At 44.9% G+C, this 22,416-nt stretch overlaps 1 protein-coding gene across 2 annotated transcripts in view; it reads right to left on the reverse strand.

Annotated features, from left to right (window-relative positions):
- Positions 1-22,416, reverse strand: part of LRRIQ3 (leucine rich repeats and IQ motif containing 3) — a 38,743-nt gene extending 16,327 nt beyond the window's left edge. Inside the window, exons 1-6 of one of the 2 annotated variants that reach the window (XR_011315110.1) lie at positions 22,348-22,416; positions 19,747-20,025; positions 16,650-16,973; positions 14,217-14,350; positions 10,558-10,705; positions 8,502-8,591 (exon numbers count right to left, since the gene is read on the reverse strand). Coding sequence is in view for 1 of the 2 variants with exons in the window: in XM_069738276.1 (XP_069594377.1) it covers positions 8,502-8,591; positions 10,558-10,705; positions 14,217-14,350; positions 16,650-16,973; positions 19,747-20,001 (951 nt within the window). In the remaining variant the exon portion in view is untranslated. The remainder of the gene's footprint in view (positions 1-8,501; positions 8,592-10,557; positions 10,706-14,216; positions 14,351-16,649; positions 16,974-19,746; positions 20,026-22,347) is intronic. The other variant, XM_069738276.1, reaches the window with a different exon arrangement.

Raw genomic sequence — 22,416 nt, forward strand, 5'->3', positions numbered from 1 at the left:
GATACTCAAAATGACCCTTGGGCGTATTAAATGCAGTTTTCCATTCATCTCCTCGCCTGATTCGCACCAGATTATACGCACCACGAAGATCTATCTTGGTGAACCAACTAGCCCCCTTAATCCGAGCAAACAAATCAGATAACAATGGCAAGGGGTACTGAAATTTAACCGTGATCTTATTTAGAAGGCGGTAATCTATACAAGGTCTCAGCGAACCATCCTTCTTGGCTACAAAAAAGAACCCTGCTCCTAATGGTGACGATGACGGGCGAATATGCCCCTTTTCCAGGGATTCCTTCACATAACTGCGCATAGCGGCGTGCTCAGGCACGGATAAATTAAACAGTCGACCTTTTGGGAATTTACTACCAGGAATCAAATTGATAGCACAATCACAATCCCTATGCGGAGGTAGGGCATCGGACTTGGGCTCATCAAATACATCCCGGTAATCAGACAAGAACTCTGGAACCTCAGAAGGGGTGGATGATGAAATTGACAGAAATGGAACATCACCATGTACCCCCTGACAACCCCAGCTGGACACCGACATGGATTTCCAATCTAATACTGGATTATGGGCTTGTAGCCATGGCAACCCCAACACGACCACATCATGCAGATTATGGAACACCAGAAAGCGAATAACCTCCTGATGTGCAGGAGCCATGCACATGGTCAGCTGGGTCCAGTATTGAGGCTTATTCTTGGCCAAAGGCGTAGCATCAATTCCTCTCAATGGAATAGGACACTGCAAGGGCTCCAAGAAAAACCCACGACGCTTAGCATACTCCAAGTCCATCAAATTCAGGGCAGCGCCTGAATCCACAAATGCCATGACAGAATACGATGACAAAGAGCAGATCAAGGTAACGGACAGAAGAAATTTTGACTGTACCGTACCAATGGTGGCAGACCTAGCGAACCACTTAGTGCGCTTAGGACAATCAGAGATAGCATGAGTGGAATCACCACAGTAGAAACACAGCCCATTCAGACGTCTGTGTTCTTGCCGTTCAACTCTGGTCAAAGTCCTATCGCACTGCATAGGCTCAGGTTTAAGCTCAGGTAATACCGCCAAATGGTGCACAGATTTACGCTCACGGATTTACGCTCACGCAAGCGTCGACCGATCTGAATGGCCAAAGACATAGACTTATTCAAACCAGCAGGCATAGGAAATCCCACCATGACATCCTTAAGGGCTTCAGAGAGACCCTTTCTGAACATAGCTGCCAGCGCAGATTCATTCCATTGAGTGAGCACGGACCACTTTCTAAATTTCTGACAATATACCTCTATCTCATCCTGACCCTGACAAAGAGCCAGCAAATTTTTCTCTGCCTGATCCACTGAATTAGGTTCATCGTACAGCAATCCGAGCGCCAGGAAAAACGCATCGATATTACTCAATGCAGGATCTCCTGGCGCAAGAGAAAATGCCCAGTCCTGAGGATCACTGCGCAAAAAAGAAATAACAATCAAAACCTGTTGAACTGGATCACCAGAGGAGCGAGGTTTCAAGGCCAGAAATAATTTACAATTATTTTTGAAACTCAGAAACTTAGTTCTATCTCCAAAAAACAAATCAGGAATAGGAATTCTTGGTTCTAACATAGCTTTCTGATCAATAGTGTCTTGAATCTTTTGTACTCTTGCCGAGAGCTGATCCACAAATGAAGACAGACTTCTAATGTCCAGCGCTACACCTGTGTACTGAACCACCCAAATGTCTAGGGGAAAAAAAAGGCAAAACACAGTGCAAAGAAAAAAAAATGGTCTCAGAACTTCTTTTTTCCCTCTATTGAGAATCATTAGTACTTTGGGCTTCCTGTACTGTTATGAAAGGCAATTCAGTACTACAATGGACATAGCGGTCAGAGCACATACAGTGATCTGACAATAACCCAAAATCATAGAACGAGCTCTGAGACGTGGGAACTCTGCAGACCGCAATCCCTAATCCTCTCCAAACAACACTAGAGGCAGCCGTGGATTGCGCCTAACTCTGCCTATGCAACTCGGCACAGCCTGAGAAACTAACTAGCCTGAAGATAGAAAATAAGCCTACCTTGCCTCAGAGAAATACCCCAAAGGAAAAGGCAGCCCCCCACATATAATGACTGTGAGTTAAGATGAAAAGACAAACGTAGAGATGAAATAGATTCAGCAAAGTGAGGCCCGACTTTCTTAACAGAGCGAGGATAGAAAAGGTAACTTTGCGGTCTACACAAAACCCTAAAGAAAACCACGCAAAGGGGGCAAAAAGACCCTCCGTACCGAACTAACGGCACGGAGGTACACCCTTTGCGTTCCAGAGCTTCCAGCAACAAATTAGACAAGCTGGACAGAAAAAATAGCAAACAAATAGCAAAGAAGAACTTAGCTATGCAGAGCAGCAGGCCACAGGAATGATCCAGGGAAAAGCAAGTCCAACACTGGAACATTGACAGGAAGCCAGGATCAAAGCATTAGGTGGAGTTAAGTAGAGAAGCACCTAACGACCTCACCAGATCACCCGAGGGAGAAAACTCAGAAGCCGCAGTACCACTTCCCTCCACCAACAGAAGCTCACAGAGAGAATCAGCCGAAGTACCACTAGTGACCACAGGAGGGAGCTCTGCCACAGAATTCACAACATGAACCCAATCGAGATGGTTTGGGGTGAGCTGGACCGCAGAGTGAAGGCAAAAGGGCCAACAAGTGCTAAGCATCTCTGGGAACTCCTTCAAGATTGTTGGAAGAACATTCCCGGTGACTACCTCTAGAAGCTCATCAAGAGAATGCCAAGAGTGTGCAAAGCAGTCATCAAAGCAAAAGGTGGCTACTTTGAAGAACCTAGAATATAAGACAATTTCAGTTGTTTCACACTTTTTTGTTAAGTATATAATTCCACATGTGTTAATTCATAGTTTTGATGCCTTCAGTGTGAATGTACAATTTTCATAGTCATGAAAATACAGAAAATTCTTTAAATAAGAAGGTGTGTCCAAACTTTTGGTCTGTACTGTATACCAGGATGGGGAGCATATATACCAGGATGGGGACATATATACCAGAGTGGGTCCAGGATGGGGAACATATATACCAGGATGGGGACATATATACCAGGATGGGGACATATATACCAGGATGGGGACATATATACCAGAGTGGGTCCAGGATGGGGAACATATATACCAGGATGGGGACATATATACCAGGATGGGGACATATATACCAGGACGGGGGACATATATACCAGGATGGGGGACATATACATGGTTTAGGGGCCATATATATGGAATGGAGGAGCATATACAAGGATGGGGGCATATGCATGGAATGGGGGGAGCATACACTGCCACATGATGCCTATTCTTTGGCCGCCTATATGTTGTATTGACAGAGTCCCTTCCCCTGTAAGAAGAGATGCTTTTAATGTACAGGGCATTTATCTGTTCCATGTCAATATTTGGACAGATGGCACGCTCCCAAGGAAGGGGGAGCAGTTACGGGAGATCATTTCCAGATATGCAGAAGTCGGCATTAATTTCTCCGATTTACTGTACAATGTAGAATTTATGACTCCTACTCTCATCATCATTTTATTGTTTATAGATTGAGTGCCGGTTCCGCGCCACCAAGCAGAATGAGTATTTAAAGCTAAGCTGATAAATCCAAGAAGCTTAAATAGCTTTTTTGCAATGAATTCCGTATTCTCATTGCTGGAGAAATGGTCTACAGGCTGCAGGAATGAAAAACTCTGGAAAATACATATCTAGTAACGAATACACATAATGGTCATTAAAGGGTTATTCCCAGAAATGAACATAATCCCCATCAATAGGATAGGTATAAACGTTATGACTGTTGGAGGTCCATATGTAGGGACCCCCAGTGATACCAAAAACGGGGCTCTGTATCCCAGGACCGGAGCTCTGCAGAGGAGCCCATGCTCTTCCTCCACTCCATTCATTGTCTATGAGACTGCCTCCGAGTACAGCGCCCCACAATCTCCGGAAGTCCTATATAAAGTGAGTGGAGTGGATCATACTAATCCCGTGCCATTCAGAATATTTCAGAGCCTTGTTTTCAGGATTACAGCCATTGCACCCCAGTGATTCCATCTTTTGGATTGGTGATAACGTTCGTTTTTTGGGAATGTGCAGAAAATCTGCAGCAACAGTAGTGAGAGTTACATGCAGATCTGTAGCGGATTTTGGTGCAGATTTCCAACAGATTACAAAGAATGGAATCCACAGGTAAATTATCCAGCAGTATGTCTATTTAGCTGGTACTGGTCGGTTCACAGTGACTCTTCTTACATGGATACACTTCAAAATCCACATCAAAAAGTGTTCAAAGAGCATTTGCAGTGGTTTTCCATGAGAATTTTGAAGCAGATTTAGTCTAAAAAAAACAAGTAGAAAAGCTCAGTGTGAACTTACTCTTGGTTTTGAAGTGGGCCAACTTTTAAATCCACATCAAAGAATATTCAAAGAGCATTTAAAGCAGTTTTTGATGATAATTTTGAAGTGGAGTTTTCTGCCGAGAAGATGAAAAATCAGCAGCGTATCAGCCCTGGGTAAACATACTCTTGGTGAGCTGAAATCGATGGACGATGCATTTAATCCTGCATCCTCCAGACACAGAGAACCTGTATTAAACTTGAGAGATTATGACTCAGTGACTTTTTGACTATTTTTGGGGCTTTTTTTCCGTACATGACGCCGGTATCAGTCCAGAATATTTGCTGGAGATTGGATAAACAGCAGATGAAGCGGCGACTGCTGGGAATGATTCACACGTTCCGTCTCGCTGTTAACTCTTGCCTAGATTTATCTCCGAAGGGAAAGCAATCAAGAAAGTGAACTAGATGCTGAATCCCATGGAGAGCGGCTGCTGAATTCCCACTTAGCAGGCTAATAATAAATGTATTTTGCTTCTCCTGGGCGGTGAGTCACTGGAGGTTCTTAAGATGGCAGATGTTTCTTATATTACAGTCTGAATCTTCTATTCCTTGGAAAATCTGACAGGAGCAGATAACGTCAATCATGGCGCAGCACGACTCTGCGCGGATTATTTAGTGTTTATGTTCTTGTGACCGGTATATTCCAGATACACCCTCTGCATACAGGAGAAAGGCCGTGTGACTCTGTGGAGAGGGTGGAGGACGTCGGGCACCTTCTTAACAATTGTATTTTTGATGTGTTGGGGCAGAACGACCTCGGCAGAAAGATATATATGTGTGCGCTTGCTCTGATTCACCACCATGTTGACGTGGGCATGAACTGTTTCCTGCGAGGGGTCAGTCCACGTAACGAGAGACTAAAGTAGCCAGAGTACCAAAGAAAAGAAAAAGCTGTGAAGTGACCAGAAGAGCACCATCTGGTTGTGCGAGTGGGCACTGTCAGGACAAGGGTCTGGGGTGCAGCCGTGGTGACCAGGATACAATCATCATGGTAGTGTGAGTGGTAATGGTGAGGATGATGGCCTCAGGTGCAGAACAAGTCACCAGGTGACGACTGGTTGTGTGAGTTGGCAAAGTGTAGACGGAAGCCTGAATGGCACTAGTGGCCAGGGGGGTGACCATCCGGTTGTGTGAGTGGGCACTGTGAGGACAAGGGTCTGGGGTACAGCGCTAGTGACCATGGGGTGACCATCCAGTTCTATGAGTTGGCGCTGTGAAGATAACTGACCAGGGGGTGCCTGTTGCGTTGTAAGAGCGAGTGGGTACTGTGAGGACAAGGGTCTGGAGGACAGCAGCGGTGACCAGGATAGAATCATCTGGTAGTGGGAGTGGTAATGATGAGGATGATGGCCTCAGGTGCAGAACAAGTCACCAGGTGAGGACTGGTAGTGTCAGTTGGCAAAGTGTGGACAGGGGCCTGAATGGCACTAGTGGCCAGGTGGGTAACCATCCAGTTGTGTGAGTGGGCACTGTGGTTATTAGGTCATCCCATACAGCGCTAGTGACCATGGGGTGACTGTCTAGTTGTAAGAGTGAGTGGGCACTGTGAGAACGAGGGCCTGGAGTACAGCACTAGTGACCAGGAGGGAACCATCTAGTAGTGTAAGCATGGTGAGGACGAGGGCCTGGAGTACAGCACTAGTGACCAGGAGGGAACCATCTAGTAGTGTAAGCATGGTGAGGACGAGGGCCTGGAGTACAGCACTAATGACCAGGAGGGAACCATCTACGAGTGTAATCATGGTGAGGACGAGGGCCTCGAGTACAGCACTAATGACCAGGAGGGAACCATCTAGTAGTGTAAGCATGGTGAGGACGAGGGCCTGGAGTACAGCAGTAGTGACCAGGAGGAAACCATCTAGTAGTGTAAGCATGGTGAGAACGAGGGCCTGGAGTACAGCACTAGTGACCAGGAGGGAACTATCTAGTAGTGTAAGCATGGTGAGGACGAGGGCCTGGAGTACAGCACTAGTGACCAGGAGGGAACTATCTAGTAGTGTAAGCATGGTGAGGACGAGGGCCTGGAGTACAGCACTAGTGACCAGGAGGGAACTATCTAGTAGTGTAATCATGGTGAGGACGAGGGCCTGGAGTACAGCACTAGTGACCAGGAGGGAACTATCTAGTAGTGTAAGCATGGTGAGGACGAGGGCCTGGAGTACAATACTAGTGACCAGGAGGGAACTATCTAGTAGTGTAAGCATGGTGAGGACGAGGGCCTGGAGTACAATACTAGTGACCAGGAGGGAACCATTTAGTAGTGTAAGCATGGTGAGGACGAGGGCCTGGAGTACAGCACTAGTGACCATGAGGGAACCATCTAGTAGTGTAAGCATGGTGAGGATCAGGGCCTGGAGTACAGCACTAGTGACCAGGAGGGAACCATCTAGTAGTGTAAGCATGGTGAGGACGAGGGCCTGGAGTACAGCAGTAGTGACCAGGAGGGAACAATCTAGTAGTGTAAGCATGGTGAGGACGAGGGCCTGGAGTACAGCACTAGTGACCATGAGGGAACCATCTAGTAGTGTAAGCATGGTGAGGATCAGGGCCTGGAGTACAGCACTAGTGACCAGGAGGGAACTATCTAGTAGTGTAATCATGGTGAGGATCAGGGCCTGGAGTACAGCACTAGTGACCAGGAGGGAACTATCTAGTAGTGTAATCATGGTGAGGATCAGGGCCTGGAGTACAGCACTAGTGACCATGAGGGAACCATCTAGTAGTGTAAGCATGGTGAGGACGAGGGCCTGGAGTACAATACTAGTGACCAGGAGGGAACCATTTAGTAGTGTAAGCATGGTGAGGACGAGGGCCTGGAGTACAATACTAGTGACCAGGAGGGAACCATTTAGTAGTGTAAGCATGGTGAGGACGAGGGCCTGGAGTACAATACTAGTGACCAGGAGGGAACCATCTAGTAGTGTAAGCATGGTGAGGACGAGGGCCTGGAGTACAGCACTAGTGACCAGGAGGGAACTATCTAGTAGTGTAATCATGGTGAGGATCAGGGCCTGGAGTACAGCACTAGTGACCAGGAGGGAACTATCTAGTAGTGTAATCATGGTGAGGATCAGGGCCTGGAGTACAGCACTAGTGACCATGAGGGAACCATCTAGTAGTGTAAGCATGGTGAGGACGAGGGCCTGGAGTACAGCACTAGTGACCAGGTGGAAACCATCTAGCAGTGTGAGTGAGCATGGTGAGGACGAGAGCCTGGAGTACAGCACTAGTGACCAGGAGGGAACCATCTAGTAGTGTAAGCATGGTGAGAACGAGGGCCTGGAGTACAGCACTAGTGACCAGGAGGGAACCATCTAGTAGTGTAAGCATGGTGAGGACGAGGGCCTGGAGTACAGCACTAATGACCAGGAGGGAACCATCTAGCAGTGTGAGTGAGCATGGTGAGGACAAGGGCTTCAGGGGCAGAACAAGGACCAGGAGTCCGGTTTTGTGAGTTGGTGAGGGCCTGAATGGCGCTTCTGACTAGGGGGTGACAGTCCAGTTGTGTGAGTGCGCGCGGTGAGGACAAGGCCCTGAGGTGCAGAACAAGTGACCTGGAGGGGGCTGCTTGTGGTAGTGGGAGTGACAGCACTAAAGGCCAGGGGGTGACAGTCCAGTTGTGTGAGTGGGCATGGTGCGGATAAGAGCCCTACATTATGCTGCTATCAGATTAAATAGCAAAAACCTGATTCCCTTTAACCCTAGCTAAGGTTAGAAAAAGAGTAAAAACCTAAGAGCAGTTCTTAGTAAAAACGTAAAAGCAGCACGTGTGTCACTAGCCGCCCATGTTCTGTCATCTCGGTCGCTGCATATGCAGAGCGCAGCAGTGGAGACGTGCTGGTTATTGGGTGCTGCGCTCTGCATTGGCAGTAACAGAGATGACAAAGCTGACTTCATTGTACTCGGTCTAATAAGTGCTGGAAATGTTCTCATTCTCCATTTTTAACAAAAAACGGTCATTTCAGCTGTGAGATTATTTGTGGACATTGAGCCTCGTGGGTTATTCTGTAATGTCGCCGCTGGTTCTCTGAGCTTTATCGCTCCTCACCTGCAGAACGTCTCGCTGCAGCTTCCACAGATCCACCGTAATGTGCGTCACCGGCGGCCGGTCCGGAGCGCTGCTTACTCTTCTCACAGGCTGTTAAATATCAGTAATAGAAAAAAGCACCATGAAATCGCGTCCTCCTGCTCCGCAAAGTCACCGCGCCACCATCCCATCTCATCACGCCACCAACCCATCTCATCACGCCACCAACCCATCTCATCACGCCACCGTCCCATCTCATCACGCCACCGTCCCATCTCATGACGTCACCGTCCCATCTCATCACGCCACCATCCCATCTCATCACGCCACCAACCCATCTCATCACGCCACCAACCCATCTCATCACGCCACCGTCCCATCTCATCACGCCACCGTCCCATCTCATCACGCCACCGTCCCATCTCATCACGCCACCAACCCATCTCATCACGCCACCAACCCATCTCATCACGCCACCAACCCATCTCATCACGCCACCGTCCCATCCCATCACGCCACCGTCCCATCTCATCACGCCACCGTCCCATCTCATCACGCCACCGTCCCATCTCATGACGCCACCGTCCCATCTCATCACGCCACCGTCCCATCTCATCACGCCACCGTCCCATCTCATCACGCCACCATCCCATCTCATCACGCCACCGTCCCATCTCATCACGCCACCGTCCCATCTCCTCAAATTATGTTGCATTTAACTCCGGCAGTGACGATAACCTCCCCCGTCCTCCATAAAGCAGGGCTGTCGCCAGCCACATCGCTGCCATTATCGGCGATTAAAGGGAAACTCTACTTTCCGACAAAAATTTACAATACACATTGAAATTACATCTGGGAAAATCCTTAGCTTTAGGCCTCGTCCAAATGTCAATTATGTTTTTGCATAGAAAAAAAAGAAAAAAAAAAGAAAAAGAAAAAAAAGATCAGTTTTTCATGTATTTTTGGCACGGGTGGCAGTGTGTCCTTTTTTAGTATTAGTGTCTTATCTATTTTGTTCAGTGCAAAAAACAAATACATTTCCCATGTTTTTCTTAGACTAAGCTCACGTTGGGCATTTTTGCAGCGTTTTTTTAAGTACTTTTTTTTATGCTGCTAATTTTTAGCTGCGTTTTACAGCACCAGCAAAGTCTATGAGATGTCAGAACTCTCATGCACGCATTGTTTCTTTTGTCTTCAGTATTTTGTGCTTTGCGTGGTTTTTTTGCACAATGGACAATGTCACTTCTTTCCACGTTTTTCACCCATTGAAATGAATGGGCGGTGAAAAATTGCTGAAAAAAATGCACCAAAAACGCAGGTATCAGGTTTTGCTGCATTTTTTGTGCCAAAACCTGATTCTACGGAATAGGACTTTTTTTTTTTTCAACACGAAACTTTATCAGCGTACACAAGAGACAAATCGAGCATGCCAAAACCGCAGCAAAAAAACGCATAAAAAACTCGAGAAAAAAAAAAAAACATGTAAAACCAGGAAAAAATGCTTTTATTTCTGCAGCTTCTTTCCTGCCAAAAGATCATGTTTTGCTACAGAAAAAGAAAAACACTGAGTGTGAACATAGCCTTACGGATCATGTAGCAAAACCAGATGACACATAGATGGCGTCTGTCTGCTGCGGTTTTTTTTTTGCTTTTTTCCTTTTACTGATCCGTTCATTTAAAGGCCAAGTTTGATCTGGATGAAAAATGGATGTCACCTATTTTTTTTCAGTCAATAGGTTTGAAAAAAGAAGTATGAACAGCCCTGTAAACTATAAAGGGTGCGTGCTCTATGTGAGCAACACACGGGTAAAATACGTACTCTAAACGCATTTTACTGGGGTCTTAAACCATGTTCCCAAGAGGAGGAAACAGCTGTAAGTAATGGGTGATCCTGGAAGCAAAAACAAATCTGCTGCAGCACCTCCGCAGGAAGAATGAAGCATTACACATGTCAGGTCCTCCAGAGCAAGAAATTGACTAATAGGTGAACGGACGTCCTGCTGACCCTATATATAATATACACTTCCCCTTTAAGGCATTTTTTTTTTCCATATCGATCCCTTATTTCCATTTTTACCTGTATAATCTCCGGGAGGCGTCCGCGGTTCAACGGAAGGTCCCACAAGTTCGGTTCCACCACGGCTTTAGCAGGAGGGCTCGCCCTCCGCTCCCGACTTCCCCAGTAATGTAATTTCACCCTCTTGGTCTCCAGCGGAGGAGTGAAGCTGTGAATATAGACCCAGAGAATTATTTCTAGCCTACTTTGCAAATATTCTAAGCCCGGGGTAATATATGAAGGATGGAAAGTCGCACTGTGACCCTGCACATTAATAACGGTGATTCGCGTCGCCGCCATAGTGAAGATTGGATTTTCTGTATCTTACTTTACTTCCTATACGGATACTTCATTTTTCTTTTTTATGTCGCCATCACTTCTCCCTAAGTCCCAGCGCCCTCCTTAGCTGTGAGCGATCTCCCAGCCGCCTGCGCGGCGCTCTCCCTTCACTTGCTAACTCTTCACCCAGACAGGTATATCTCCCGGAGGAAAACTCAGCGGCATTATCCGGATCAGGGGATGAGTGGACAGTGGAGCGAAAATAGCAGCGAGACTGCAGGAACGGAAGGCCGCAGACTGAAAACGTGTGTGTGGAGCGAAGGCTGGAAGGAATGAAAACAAAAAATGTCAAAATTATGAAATTTGCCCAGATGAGCAGGATGACACAATGTAATGGGGAAGGATTCAGTGTCACCCGTGTAATCCCGGCTCCTTGTGGGTTTTACGTCCCCGATGCGGCATGTACTTCATGATTGACAGTTCGACCTCTGCACAAATACACAGATACGGCTGTCAGTCATCCATACAGCACTCTAAGTAGCAAGTGTCAACTTGTAGGCAATGCCATCGTGATCAAGGTTTCTATTCAGGGAAATCGCCATATCGAAAGGAGATCCAGTATACTTAAGAAAGTTGTTATCCCCTTAATTAAGAAATATGTGGCAAGTACAGAAAATGCTATGGATCGCCCCCAGACACAGGGCCACGAGTTCTCGGTACCGGGCCTCTCTGGTTCGGTTCTGAGGCTGTCACGGTGGCTAGACCCGGTCCGTGACCCTGCTAAGGGGCGTCCAATAAAGGTGGTGCAGTCTGTCAGGGATTCGTGACGCCACCTGTGGTGTTCGGTCAGGGTGACCGACGCTGCTGTGGGGTCCGCTGGGGTGATGGAATGGCAGCTAGATGGTATACCTTCCCACAGGTGAAGTGTGTCCCCAGGGCTTCCCAGTAAGGAGGATGGTGATGGTGTGAGGTGCAGTCAATAACGAGGACACAGGGTTGCAGTCTCTTTACCTCTTTACTGAAGACTTCAGGATCCTCAATCCAGAGCACGCTTAACAGGGCTATCAGAGACCGGCCGGTCCGATGGGCACATCCAGAGTTCCCTTTGCAGGTGGAAATCGTTGCCTACTACTAGCACCTGTGTGTTGTAGTCCTACCCTGCTGAGCATTCGGAATAGTCCTCACAACTTCTGTTCTCATTCGTTCGTTTTTTCTAATGTGTTCCAGATGTTTCTAGTTCAACGTCCCCCAGATAAGTTTTGGCTAGGACGCACCCGTATGACGGGAAGGCCTGGAGGTCTTCCGGGAACCTAGAGACGCCCCTTTCCCACTGTTGCCCCCTATGTCTTCGTAGGTGTTTAGGTGAGACAGCCAACCTATAATTAACTGTCCTGCGGAGTTTGAAGTAAGGCCTAGAGTCAGTTACTCCCTCGGTGTTCCGGCCACCGGCTACGCGCCTCAGTAGGATGTTGCCTCGGTTTCACGGCACAACTACTACTGGCTCTCCTTTGTGCTTGATCTCGTTTCTCACTGTCTCACAATATCCTTCGCTTCGTGTCTCTTTCTTAGGATACCGCCGCGGGGTGTGCAGGCGCGGTTCCGTAACGTTCTATTCTGGTCGCTAGGTGCCTGCCAGGTTCCCACGCCTGACAGGGACCCCCCTGTGTCTTCTCCCTGCAACACCCCCTGCCACGGGATGTTACCTGAATACAACCCAGTCAGCTTCTGCCTAACTTCCTCCCCAACCCCTAGTTTTACCAGTGTGAGGAGTGGCCCAATAAATAAAACCTTTGTCTCCCCCTAGTGGCCGGAGTGTGAAGTGTAGTGTGTGCTGGTGATACCTGGTCAGTAGAATTCCTTCAGTGCCATCAGACGTACCATCACTCCCTTTAGCGGCAGAGTGTCATACTGCAACAACCAGATCTCTGGGGCGCTGCAGCTACATTACTGATCCTGAGTTACATCCTGTATTATACTCCAGAGCTGCACTCACTATTCTGCTGGTGCAGTCACTGTGTACGTACATTACATTACTGATCCTGAGTTACCTCCTGTATTATACCTCCAGAGCTGCACTCACTATTCTGTTGGTGCAGTCACTGTGTACATACATTACATTACTGATCCTGAGTTACATCCTGTATTATACTCCAGAGCTGCACTCACTATTTTGCTGGTGCAGTCACTGTGTACATACATTACATTACTGATCCTGAGTTACATCCTGTATTATACTCCAGAGCTGCACTCACTATTTTGCTGGTGCAGTCACTGTGTACATACATTACATTACTGATCCTGAGTTACCTCCTGTATTATACTCCAGAGCTGCACTCACTATTCTGCTGGTGCAGTCACTGTGTACATACATTACATTACTGATCCTGAGTTACATCCTGTATTATACTCCAGAGCTGCACTCACTATTTTGCTGGTGCAGTCACTGTGTACACACATTACATTACTGATCCTGAGTTACCTCCTGTATTATACTCCAGAGCTGCACTCACTATTCTGCTGGTGCAGTCACTGTGTACATACATTACATTACTGATCCTGAGTTACATCCTGTATTATACCCCAGAGCTGCGCTCACTATTCTGCTGGTGCAGTCACTGTGTACATACATTACATTACTGATCCTGAGTTACATCCTGTATTATACCCCAGAGCTGCACTCACTATTCTGCTGGTGCAGTCACTGTGTACATACATAACTGATCCTGAGTTACATCCTGTATTATACTCCAGAGCTGCACTCACTATTCTGCTGGTGCAGTCACTGTGTACATACATTACATTACTGATCCTGGGTTACATCCTGTATTATACTCCAGAGCTGCACTCACTATTCTGCTGGTGCAGTCACTGTGTACATACATTACATTACTGATCCTGGGTTACATCCTGTATTATACTCCAGAGCTGCACTCTCTAGGTCTCCTGGGCGCCATTACATGTAGCAGACGCTGGGTGGTAGTGGCTGGACTGTCATCTTGTGAATATTATGACCTCCATGTAATGTCGGGGCTGCAGGTTGCGGCCATGCTCTCTGGCCGGTCACCTTATTTTACGGGCGGATATTGTGCATCGAGCCTCTGAACTCCGCGGCTGCATTTTCTTCCCAGTCCTCCGTACATTGGAGAGGCCTCTTTTCTCTGCCCTCCAGACTTTGCTACTTAAGCGTTTATTTCACCCTGAAGATCGGAGCGCAGAGAGGCGCGGGCGCTTTATGGAGCCTATTACTGTTACGTAGCAGCATGTTCACGGCACGCTGGGGCCACACACTTTATGGGGACATAAACCACTTTCTCAAACACGATTTTCTTTTTTCTTCTTTTTTTTTGTTGCCAATTTTGCTCAAAACAAACATAAACCGAGAGTGACCGTGCGGCACGCACCCCATCCTCCGACGCAGTAAATATCCGCGGATCCATTTCTGGACAATTAGCACCGGGGAACAAGTCGCCAGAACGCGATTGATTTCTCTAATGATTTCGTCCACCGCTTTCATTTCATTCTCCAGGCTGAACACCTGCAACATAAGGAGAGCACAATCAATGGCGCACGCGATTCCCAAAAAAGGAGAGACGCTGCGCACAGGCGCTCGTTTCAGGATTACGCATGAAACATTGAAGATTCACCGCGGAGACGGAGCGTTCGTAACTTCGCCTTCCAATAAACAAAGTATCGTCTGATTAATGTGTAACAGCCCGAGCCTCCGATACGTGGGCCATAAAGGAAGGCCACAAAGATTCTCGAAAGGACGAGCTCGATTACTGGAGGCGTCTGCAGGGGATTCTCTAACCTTTACACCCAAGACGTAACGCACGCGCCACCAGCTTCCGGCTTCTTAAAGGAAATGGGAGAAGAATCTTCACTGCTGGATTTATCATACGAGTTCTCGGCAGATGAGACGTAGACTTATCTTTACATTTGCGTTGCAAAGATTACAGCGAAGGTTCTAGATTCTGAGGTTTAATCCATTTCCCAATCGGACACTTTTTCATTTTTTACTTTTCTTATTTCCTCCCCTTCTTACAAGTCCCATACCCTTTTTATTCTTCCATCTTCCCAGCCGTATGATGAGGGCTCATTTTTCTGCAAGACGATTTAAATTTTGAATGACACCATTATTAAAAACAAAGATAAAAAATACAACGCGTTTCGGCTGCTAACAACCTTCCTCAGGTGCCTAAATGGTCTCAGCACCGAAGGGGTTAATGATGCCTGCACCCGGCAATGGGGACCCTCCACATACCTCCACATATGTGCCATCTACCCCTTCAATGATGAGAAGATATAGGCACCTGAGGAAGGATGTTACCAGCCGAAACGCGTTGTGCTTTTATCTTTGATTTTTATTTAAAAAGATTTATAACATTGTAGATATTTTTGTCAACACTCCATTTTTTTTTTTAATCATTTCCCAACTGTGGGAGTGCCAAAAATCCGGGTCTCACCGCTACCGTTGTGTTTTGGCTTTTTTTTTGTGTGTGTGTGTTCATTATTCGGAAAAAATAACCTAATAACATAATTATTCACTTCTTTATGACTACAACGATTCCAAACTTGTATATGTATTATATTTTATTCAAGTGGTAAAATAAAAATTTGATATTGGAAAAAGAAAAGAAAAGAAAAGAAAATAAAAGTGGCTTTTGACTATTTTTTTCTGTGACCCATGACTTTTTATTTTTTTCCGTATTGGTTAATGAATTTGATATTTTGATAAATCAGACTTACGTATTTGGCAAAAACAAATATTTTTCATTTCTTTATTTTAAGAGGGAAAAAATAAGTGAAGAATTTGTATTTTTATATTTTCCTTTTACCCTAATTTTTTAGTCCCCTTTGGGGACTTGAACATGTGACCCCTTAGGCTATATACTACAATACTATTGTATTACAGTATACAAGAAGACTTTGGTCTACATTCCCGGAATCCGGTAGGGTCTTCTCAGCTTAACCCCCCCCCCCCCTCTTTATCTGCTAGAACCAATACCCCCCATACTCCATAGTATCTCCGATTGCACGTTTCGCAGCTGTGTTGACCAGTCTCTTATTGAAACCAATATCAATCCAGGGCTTTTTATGGATTCACTTCCTGACGGACAGGCTATCAAGATCTGATCGGGGAGACTTAGAACCGTAAGATGAATTCAAAGGTTTTAGGTGCGACTGGCCGTATAAGAAGTAGACAATGTGGGCGATGAGTCCTTGTCTCCATCATTCTTCTGATCGGCAGCGGTGCCAGGAGTCGGAACCATAGATCAAATATTGTTTGCCTGTTTTAAGACTAACAATCGTTATAAAAATCCCAGATTGGTTCAAAGGAACCAATTAATAAAGCTCGGAGATAAGGGAACCTCCAAATGATAACGTTTGAAGGCAACTTTGCTCTAACAGCCGGTGGGACCATGATAATATTTCCTTACGTGACGGTGTACCTTCACCTTTAACATTATATGTGCCCATGTGCTCAATCACTTATTAGCAAAAGTGAATATCCTATTGGTCGATCGTTATATTGGGGCCTTATCCACACATTCGGGAGGAGACCATGAGTTAATGGGGACCCATTTTCACCTTGGCTTTATCACTTTTTGGGGTTCCTAATATGATAACCATTGGGCCTTCTGACCTGTGTGCGACATGATAACAAAAGAATGGACATTGCTCTTAAAAGTGGACGTGCACCTGTTCTGCAAAATTCCAGAATGGACCCTCAAATGATTTCTTATGGTGGACCCTAGGTTCTTTAGAAGTCATGTATACCGCATATACGTTATTTTCTAAGGCCGTACTCCGCTGTTATCTCCATCTCACATTACCTTGCTGGGTACAGGTGACATGTCGATGTATAATTCAGGGTTAAGAGCCTTGAACCTTCCCCCGAGTTTCCAATCTTCAATGATTTCTTCATCGGAAACAACAAAGTTATCCAGGGCTTTTAACGACCATATGCTATTGACGACTATATGCCTGTAACCCTTCTGCAGGCTCAGCGGCGTGTCATACAGGGTCAGTCCGGTGAGATTTGGGCAGGAGGACAGGGATTCGATGTTATCCACACTTCTGATGCGGTTGTCATGCAGATACAGCAGCTTCAAGCTCCCTAATTGCCTCCAAAATTCCAGATCTGGAAGATTCTGAATCTGAAAGAAACAGTGTGAAATTGGTATTTAAATGAGACGTAGTCCAACCCTCGCTCTCCTACTCTGACCTCTGTTACAATAACGAAGCTCCGCCCCCGAGGAACTGATGAACCAAGAAAAGTATGTGGATGCATATGGTTCATGGTGTGGACTACCTAATTAGGAATGCTCACATTACTTTTGTTTCTTTATAACATTCTCCTGCCCAAAGTATTCTTGGCAATGACGAATTATGTTAAAGTTAATTACATTTAATTTTCATACATTTTAAAAAAAGATATTTTTGGCGACGCTCGTCACGAAAGACCATTTTCCCCAGATTCTCTGTATATTTAAATGACTTTATTTTTAACATTCATTTGTTCATGCAACAATGGACAGCGCGGTCACCTGATGGCACTTATAGACCTGATTAAAAGCGCTGTCAGCTGGGAGAAAGTGGCGAGAAGATAAATTATGCTCTTGCAATTAAATTGTCCTTATTGTACTTCAACAGGAAGCTTCCCGGGTTCCTTCACTAAAAATAAATGAGACGCTGCAAACTCTTTTCATCCTCTGTTTTCTAAGTGAGTCGCAAATCCAAAAGTTAGAGGAAAGTTCTTGGGTCTCCACAACTTCTTCATTTTAATTATAGGTTGTTTATAATAGGTTCTTGTATCTTGCGCTGTGCTATTTGTCCTGCGCGACTCTGTGGGTTATTATTTGGCCATTGTATGGGTATTTCTGACTATTCTGAAAAGTACAGGTGACCCTCCTGGAATCAGTGCGACGTTTCTCATGGGTCCAGAGTCCGGAAAGTTTACGTAGTCCGGGCCGCGGTTACTGGAAATTATTATTATTATTTATTATTATAGCGCCATTTATTCTATAGCGCTTTACATGTGAGGAAATTGACACATTGTTGCTCCTTTGACGTCAATTCTGTTAATCCCTTAACAACCAGTCAATGTTTTTCATCTATTTTTCATCAACACCAGGTCTTGTTTTACGCAGGATTGATTATTTTCTTTTTTTGCCGCTGTTTTGGGGTACAGATAAATTACTGTGTAATTTAGATTATTTTTTTGTAGTTGCATAAATAAAAAAAAATGAATTATTATATTTTTATACTTTTTATTTGATTTTATTTTTTATTATTTTTACTATGCGCGTTTCATACAAAATCACCTGCTTTGTTCTTTTTTTCCAGGTTGTTATGGACGTATTGATACCTAAATTGTGCAGGTTTTTTTTTGCTTTTTTATATGTATTGTAATGTATTTGATATAAAAAAAAATGTGTCTGACAGCCAGAGAATATGGTAAAGACTATAAAAATTAGCGTTAAGTAAAAATGACCATATTTCTATGATCTATGTAAAAAAAAAAGAAAAACAGAAAGTCTCAGGGGAGCAGCAGGAATAAAATAATAGCAAAAACTGGACACTTGTGACCTGGTAACCGGTCGTCAGGTACGGGCACACGTAGATGAAACCTCTGCGGATTTTTCCGCACCTGTTTTGAGAAATCTGCAGGTAAAAAGCACTGCGTTTTACCTGCGGATTTACCACGGATTTTATGCCGTTTTTGTGCGGATTCCACCTGCGGTTTTACCCCGTGGATTCCTATTATGGAGCAGGTGTAAACCGCTGCGGGATCCGCACAAAGAATTGTCATGTTGCGGAATAAACAACGCTACGTTTCCGCGTGTTTTTTTCCGCAGCATGTGCACTGCAATATCAGCCACATGGTGGCTCAGTGGTTAGCACAGCAGCCTTGCAACGCTGAAGTCCTGGGTTCTAATCCCACCAAGGACAACATCTGCAAAGAGTTTGTATGTTCTCCCTGTGTTTCCGTGGGTTTCCTCCGGGTTCTCCGGTTTCCTCCCACATTCCAAAGACATACTGATAGGGAATTTAGATTGTGAGCCCCATTGGGGACAGTGATGATAATGTGTGCAAACTGTAAAGCGCTGCGGAATATGTTAGCACTATATAAAAATAAAAAGAATAAAGAACCTGTGGACCAGAGTGACCATGTTTTTTTTTTAATTCCTAAAACCCCCGTTTTTAGGATGGATTTCCTCTTTAATAAATTGGTCACATTGTATTTTAACACTTTAATGAGGCTAAAGTGCAATCTGATAAAACTAAAATAGGAGTAGTCGGAGTAATGATGCCTCTGGAAACAGTCACCGTGTATTCCTCTTTAAATATTAAGTGGTTGTACAGAAGATGCAAATCCGAGCTTAGACTATTGGACTATTTTGGGAGAAAGTGGAAAAGATTTTTCCAATCTCAAACATCCCTTTAAGATGACTTTACCCTTTAAGGGTTGGTCCCATAAACAACATTTTTCACCTATCCTCAGACTAGATGATAAATATGTGATTCCCGGGGGATCTGATGGCTAAGACCCCTGGTGAGGCCATGAGAACGTGAGGCCCAAAGTGCACTGTGTGAATGGAGCGATAGGGAGCGCCTGCCACCTCCATTCCTACAGACGTGACGGAGGCAGCGGCTGCACATGCTCAGTACGGCTCCACACCCTCATTATCTGGATGGATGGAGCAATCATACAGTTATCGGCTGTACTGTGGATAGCGGATAAATGGTGGTTATGGGACGGCCCCTTTAAATTAAAGAGAAATTCTCAATAGAAATTAAACACGAGACCGAGCTGCAATACCAAGAACGGCCAATGAAGAAGGGGGGCGCTGTTTATAAAAGAAAGTAACAACGTTGTATTTAAACATCATATTGAAAACTATTTACAACGGCCATAAGACGCCTCACCTGGTTCCCGTGCAGGTCTAAGGTGACGACGTGCACGCAGCTCCTCAGCGCCGCGACGTCCGTCAGGTAGTTATTAGCCAGGGTGCAGGACCTGAGGGCCGAGCAGGAGGCCAGGACCTTCACCTGCCTCAACAGCTGCTTACTTAAATCTAAAATCACAAGTTTCTCGAGCTCCGCGGTCCGACAATTATCCAGGGAGCGCCCATGTGCAAGTAACATGTCCTCCGAGGCCGACACCAGATATCGTTCCTCCATGTTGTCAGATCATCGGTCGGGATCCTGTAAGAGATCCAGAAGGTCAGACGAAGTCACAAAGGGCAGCCGGGCCGGCGCTAGAGGGGGGCAAACCGGGCGGTTGTCAGGGTACCGCTTCATAGGGGGCACCAAACAAAAACGATGCAGGATTAGTTAGCGGGGGGTTTATTTGGGGATTGAGGTGCAGCATTATGTGGGGACTATATGGCATTATTATATGGCCACGATAACGCATTATTATATGGGTAATGTACTGTATGGTTCTGGGTATATGTGAGTGACACGGCACCCTATAACAGTATAATATAATCGCTCTATGGCAGTATTATCTTTGCACGAAACGGAATGATGTAACTTTATGTGGCAGTATTGTCTTGGCACTTTATAGCAGTTTTATGTATCTATATGGCATTATTATATGGCCACGATAACGCATTATTATATGGGTAATGTACTGTATGGTACTGGGTATATGTGAGTGACACGGCACGCTATAACAGTATAATATAATCGCTCTATGGCAGTATTATCTTTGCACGAAACGGAATGATGTAACTTTATGTGGCAGTATTGTCTCGGCACTTTATAGTAGTGTTATGTATCTATATGGCATTATTATATGGCCACGATAACGCATTATTATATGGGTAATGTACTGTATGGTACTGGGTATATGTGAGTGACACGGCACCCTATAACAGTATAATATAATCGCTCTATGGCAGTATTATCTTTGCACGAAACGGAATGATGTAACTTTATGTGGCAGTATTGTCTCGGCACTTTATAGTAGTGTTATGTATCTATATGGCATTATTATATGGCCACGACAACGCATTATTATCTGGGTAATGTACTGTATGGTACTGGGTATATGTGAGTGACACGGCACGCTATAACAGTATAATATAATCGCTCTATGGCAGTATTATCTTTGCACGAAACGGAATGATGTAACTTTATGTGGCAGTATTGTCTCGGCACTTTATAGCAGTTTTATGTATCTATATGGCATTATTATATGGCCACGATAACGCATTATTATATGGGTAATGTACTGTATGGTTCTGGGTATATGTGAGTGACACGGCACCCTATAACAGTATAATATAATCGCTCTATGGCAGTATTATCTTTGCACGAAACGGAATGATGTAACTTTATGTGGCAGTATTGTCTCGGCACTTTATAGCAGTTTTATGTATCTATATGGCATTATTATATGGCCACGACAACGCATTATTATCTGGGTAATGTACTGTATGGTACTGGGTATATGTGAGTGACACGGCACGCTATAACAGTATAATATAATCGCTCTATGGCAGTATTATCTTTGCACGAAACGGAATGATGTAACTTTATGTGGCAGTATTGTCTCGGCACTTTACAGTAGTTTTATGTATCTATATGGCATTATTATATGGCCACGATAACGCATTATTATCTGGGTAATGTACTCTATGGTACTGGGTATATGTGAGTGACACGGCACGCTATAACAGTATAGTATAATCGCTCTATGGCAGTATTATCTTTGTACGAAACGGAATGATGTAACTTTATGTGGCAGTATTGTCTCAGCACTTTACAGTAGTTTTATGTATCTATATGGCATTAATATCTTGACACTATATTATGTTAGCTCTATATGGCAGCATTATTTTGACAGTAAACACCAGTATTATGTGACTCTGTTAGGCAATATTATCTTCGGACTTTATAACAATATTATGTAAATACTATGTAACAGTATTACGCGCTGTATTTGACAAACTATATTGGCACTTTATAGCACTACCACGTAGCTATATGGCAGCATTATCTTGACACCTTTTAGCGGTACTATATACTTGTATATTGCATTATTATCTGCAATAGGGCAACACATTCATGGGCAACCCCCGAAAAATTAGACCTTGCGACTCCTCCATGCACCTGTAAAAATACCATGGGCTTTTTCATATTTTTTATTTTGCATTGTAACTTGTTTTTACAGGAGTTTCTCAAGCTCTATAAAGAAATTTAACAGAAAAGTGCCTCCAAAAACACCATCCCGAGAGCACGCGGAATATTAAAAAACACAAAAATACAATGAAAAATCAGATTTAATGAAAGAAAAGCCACGACAAGGAGGAATTTGCAGCATTAATACCCATGAGATGTATGGACAGTATGCAGTGGTGTGAATAAGCCCTTACTCAGACTTTTTGCCAGGCTGCGTCTGTCCTGGAGAGAGATGAAGGGTTAATCAGGGTGCCAGCTGCTGGCAGTGCCCATTATATATAGGCGGGCAGGTATACAGTATATACCGGCTATTCCCAGGTGAGAATCGCCCACAATTACCTGCGCTCAGACGCTTGTCTCCCAATGGAATGTTCAGATACAGGACTGTGTGCTACATTCCGTTGCCAT

This window comes from Ranitomeya imitator, chromosome 8 (assembly GCF_032444005.1).
Source record: "Ranitomeya imitator isolate aRanImi1 chromosome 8, aRanImi1.pri, whole genome shotgun sequence".
NCBI classification, from domain to species: Eukaryota; Metazoa; Chordata; class Amphibia; order Anura; family Dendrobatidae; genus Ranitomeya; species Ranitomeya imitator.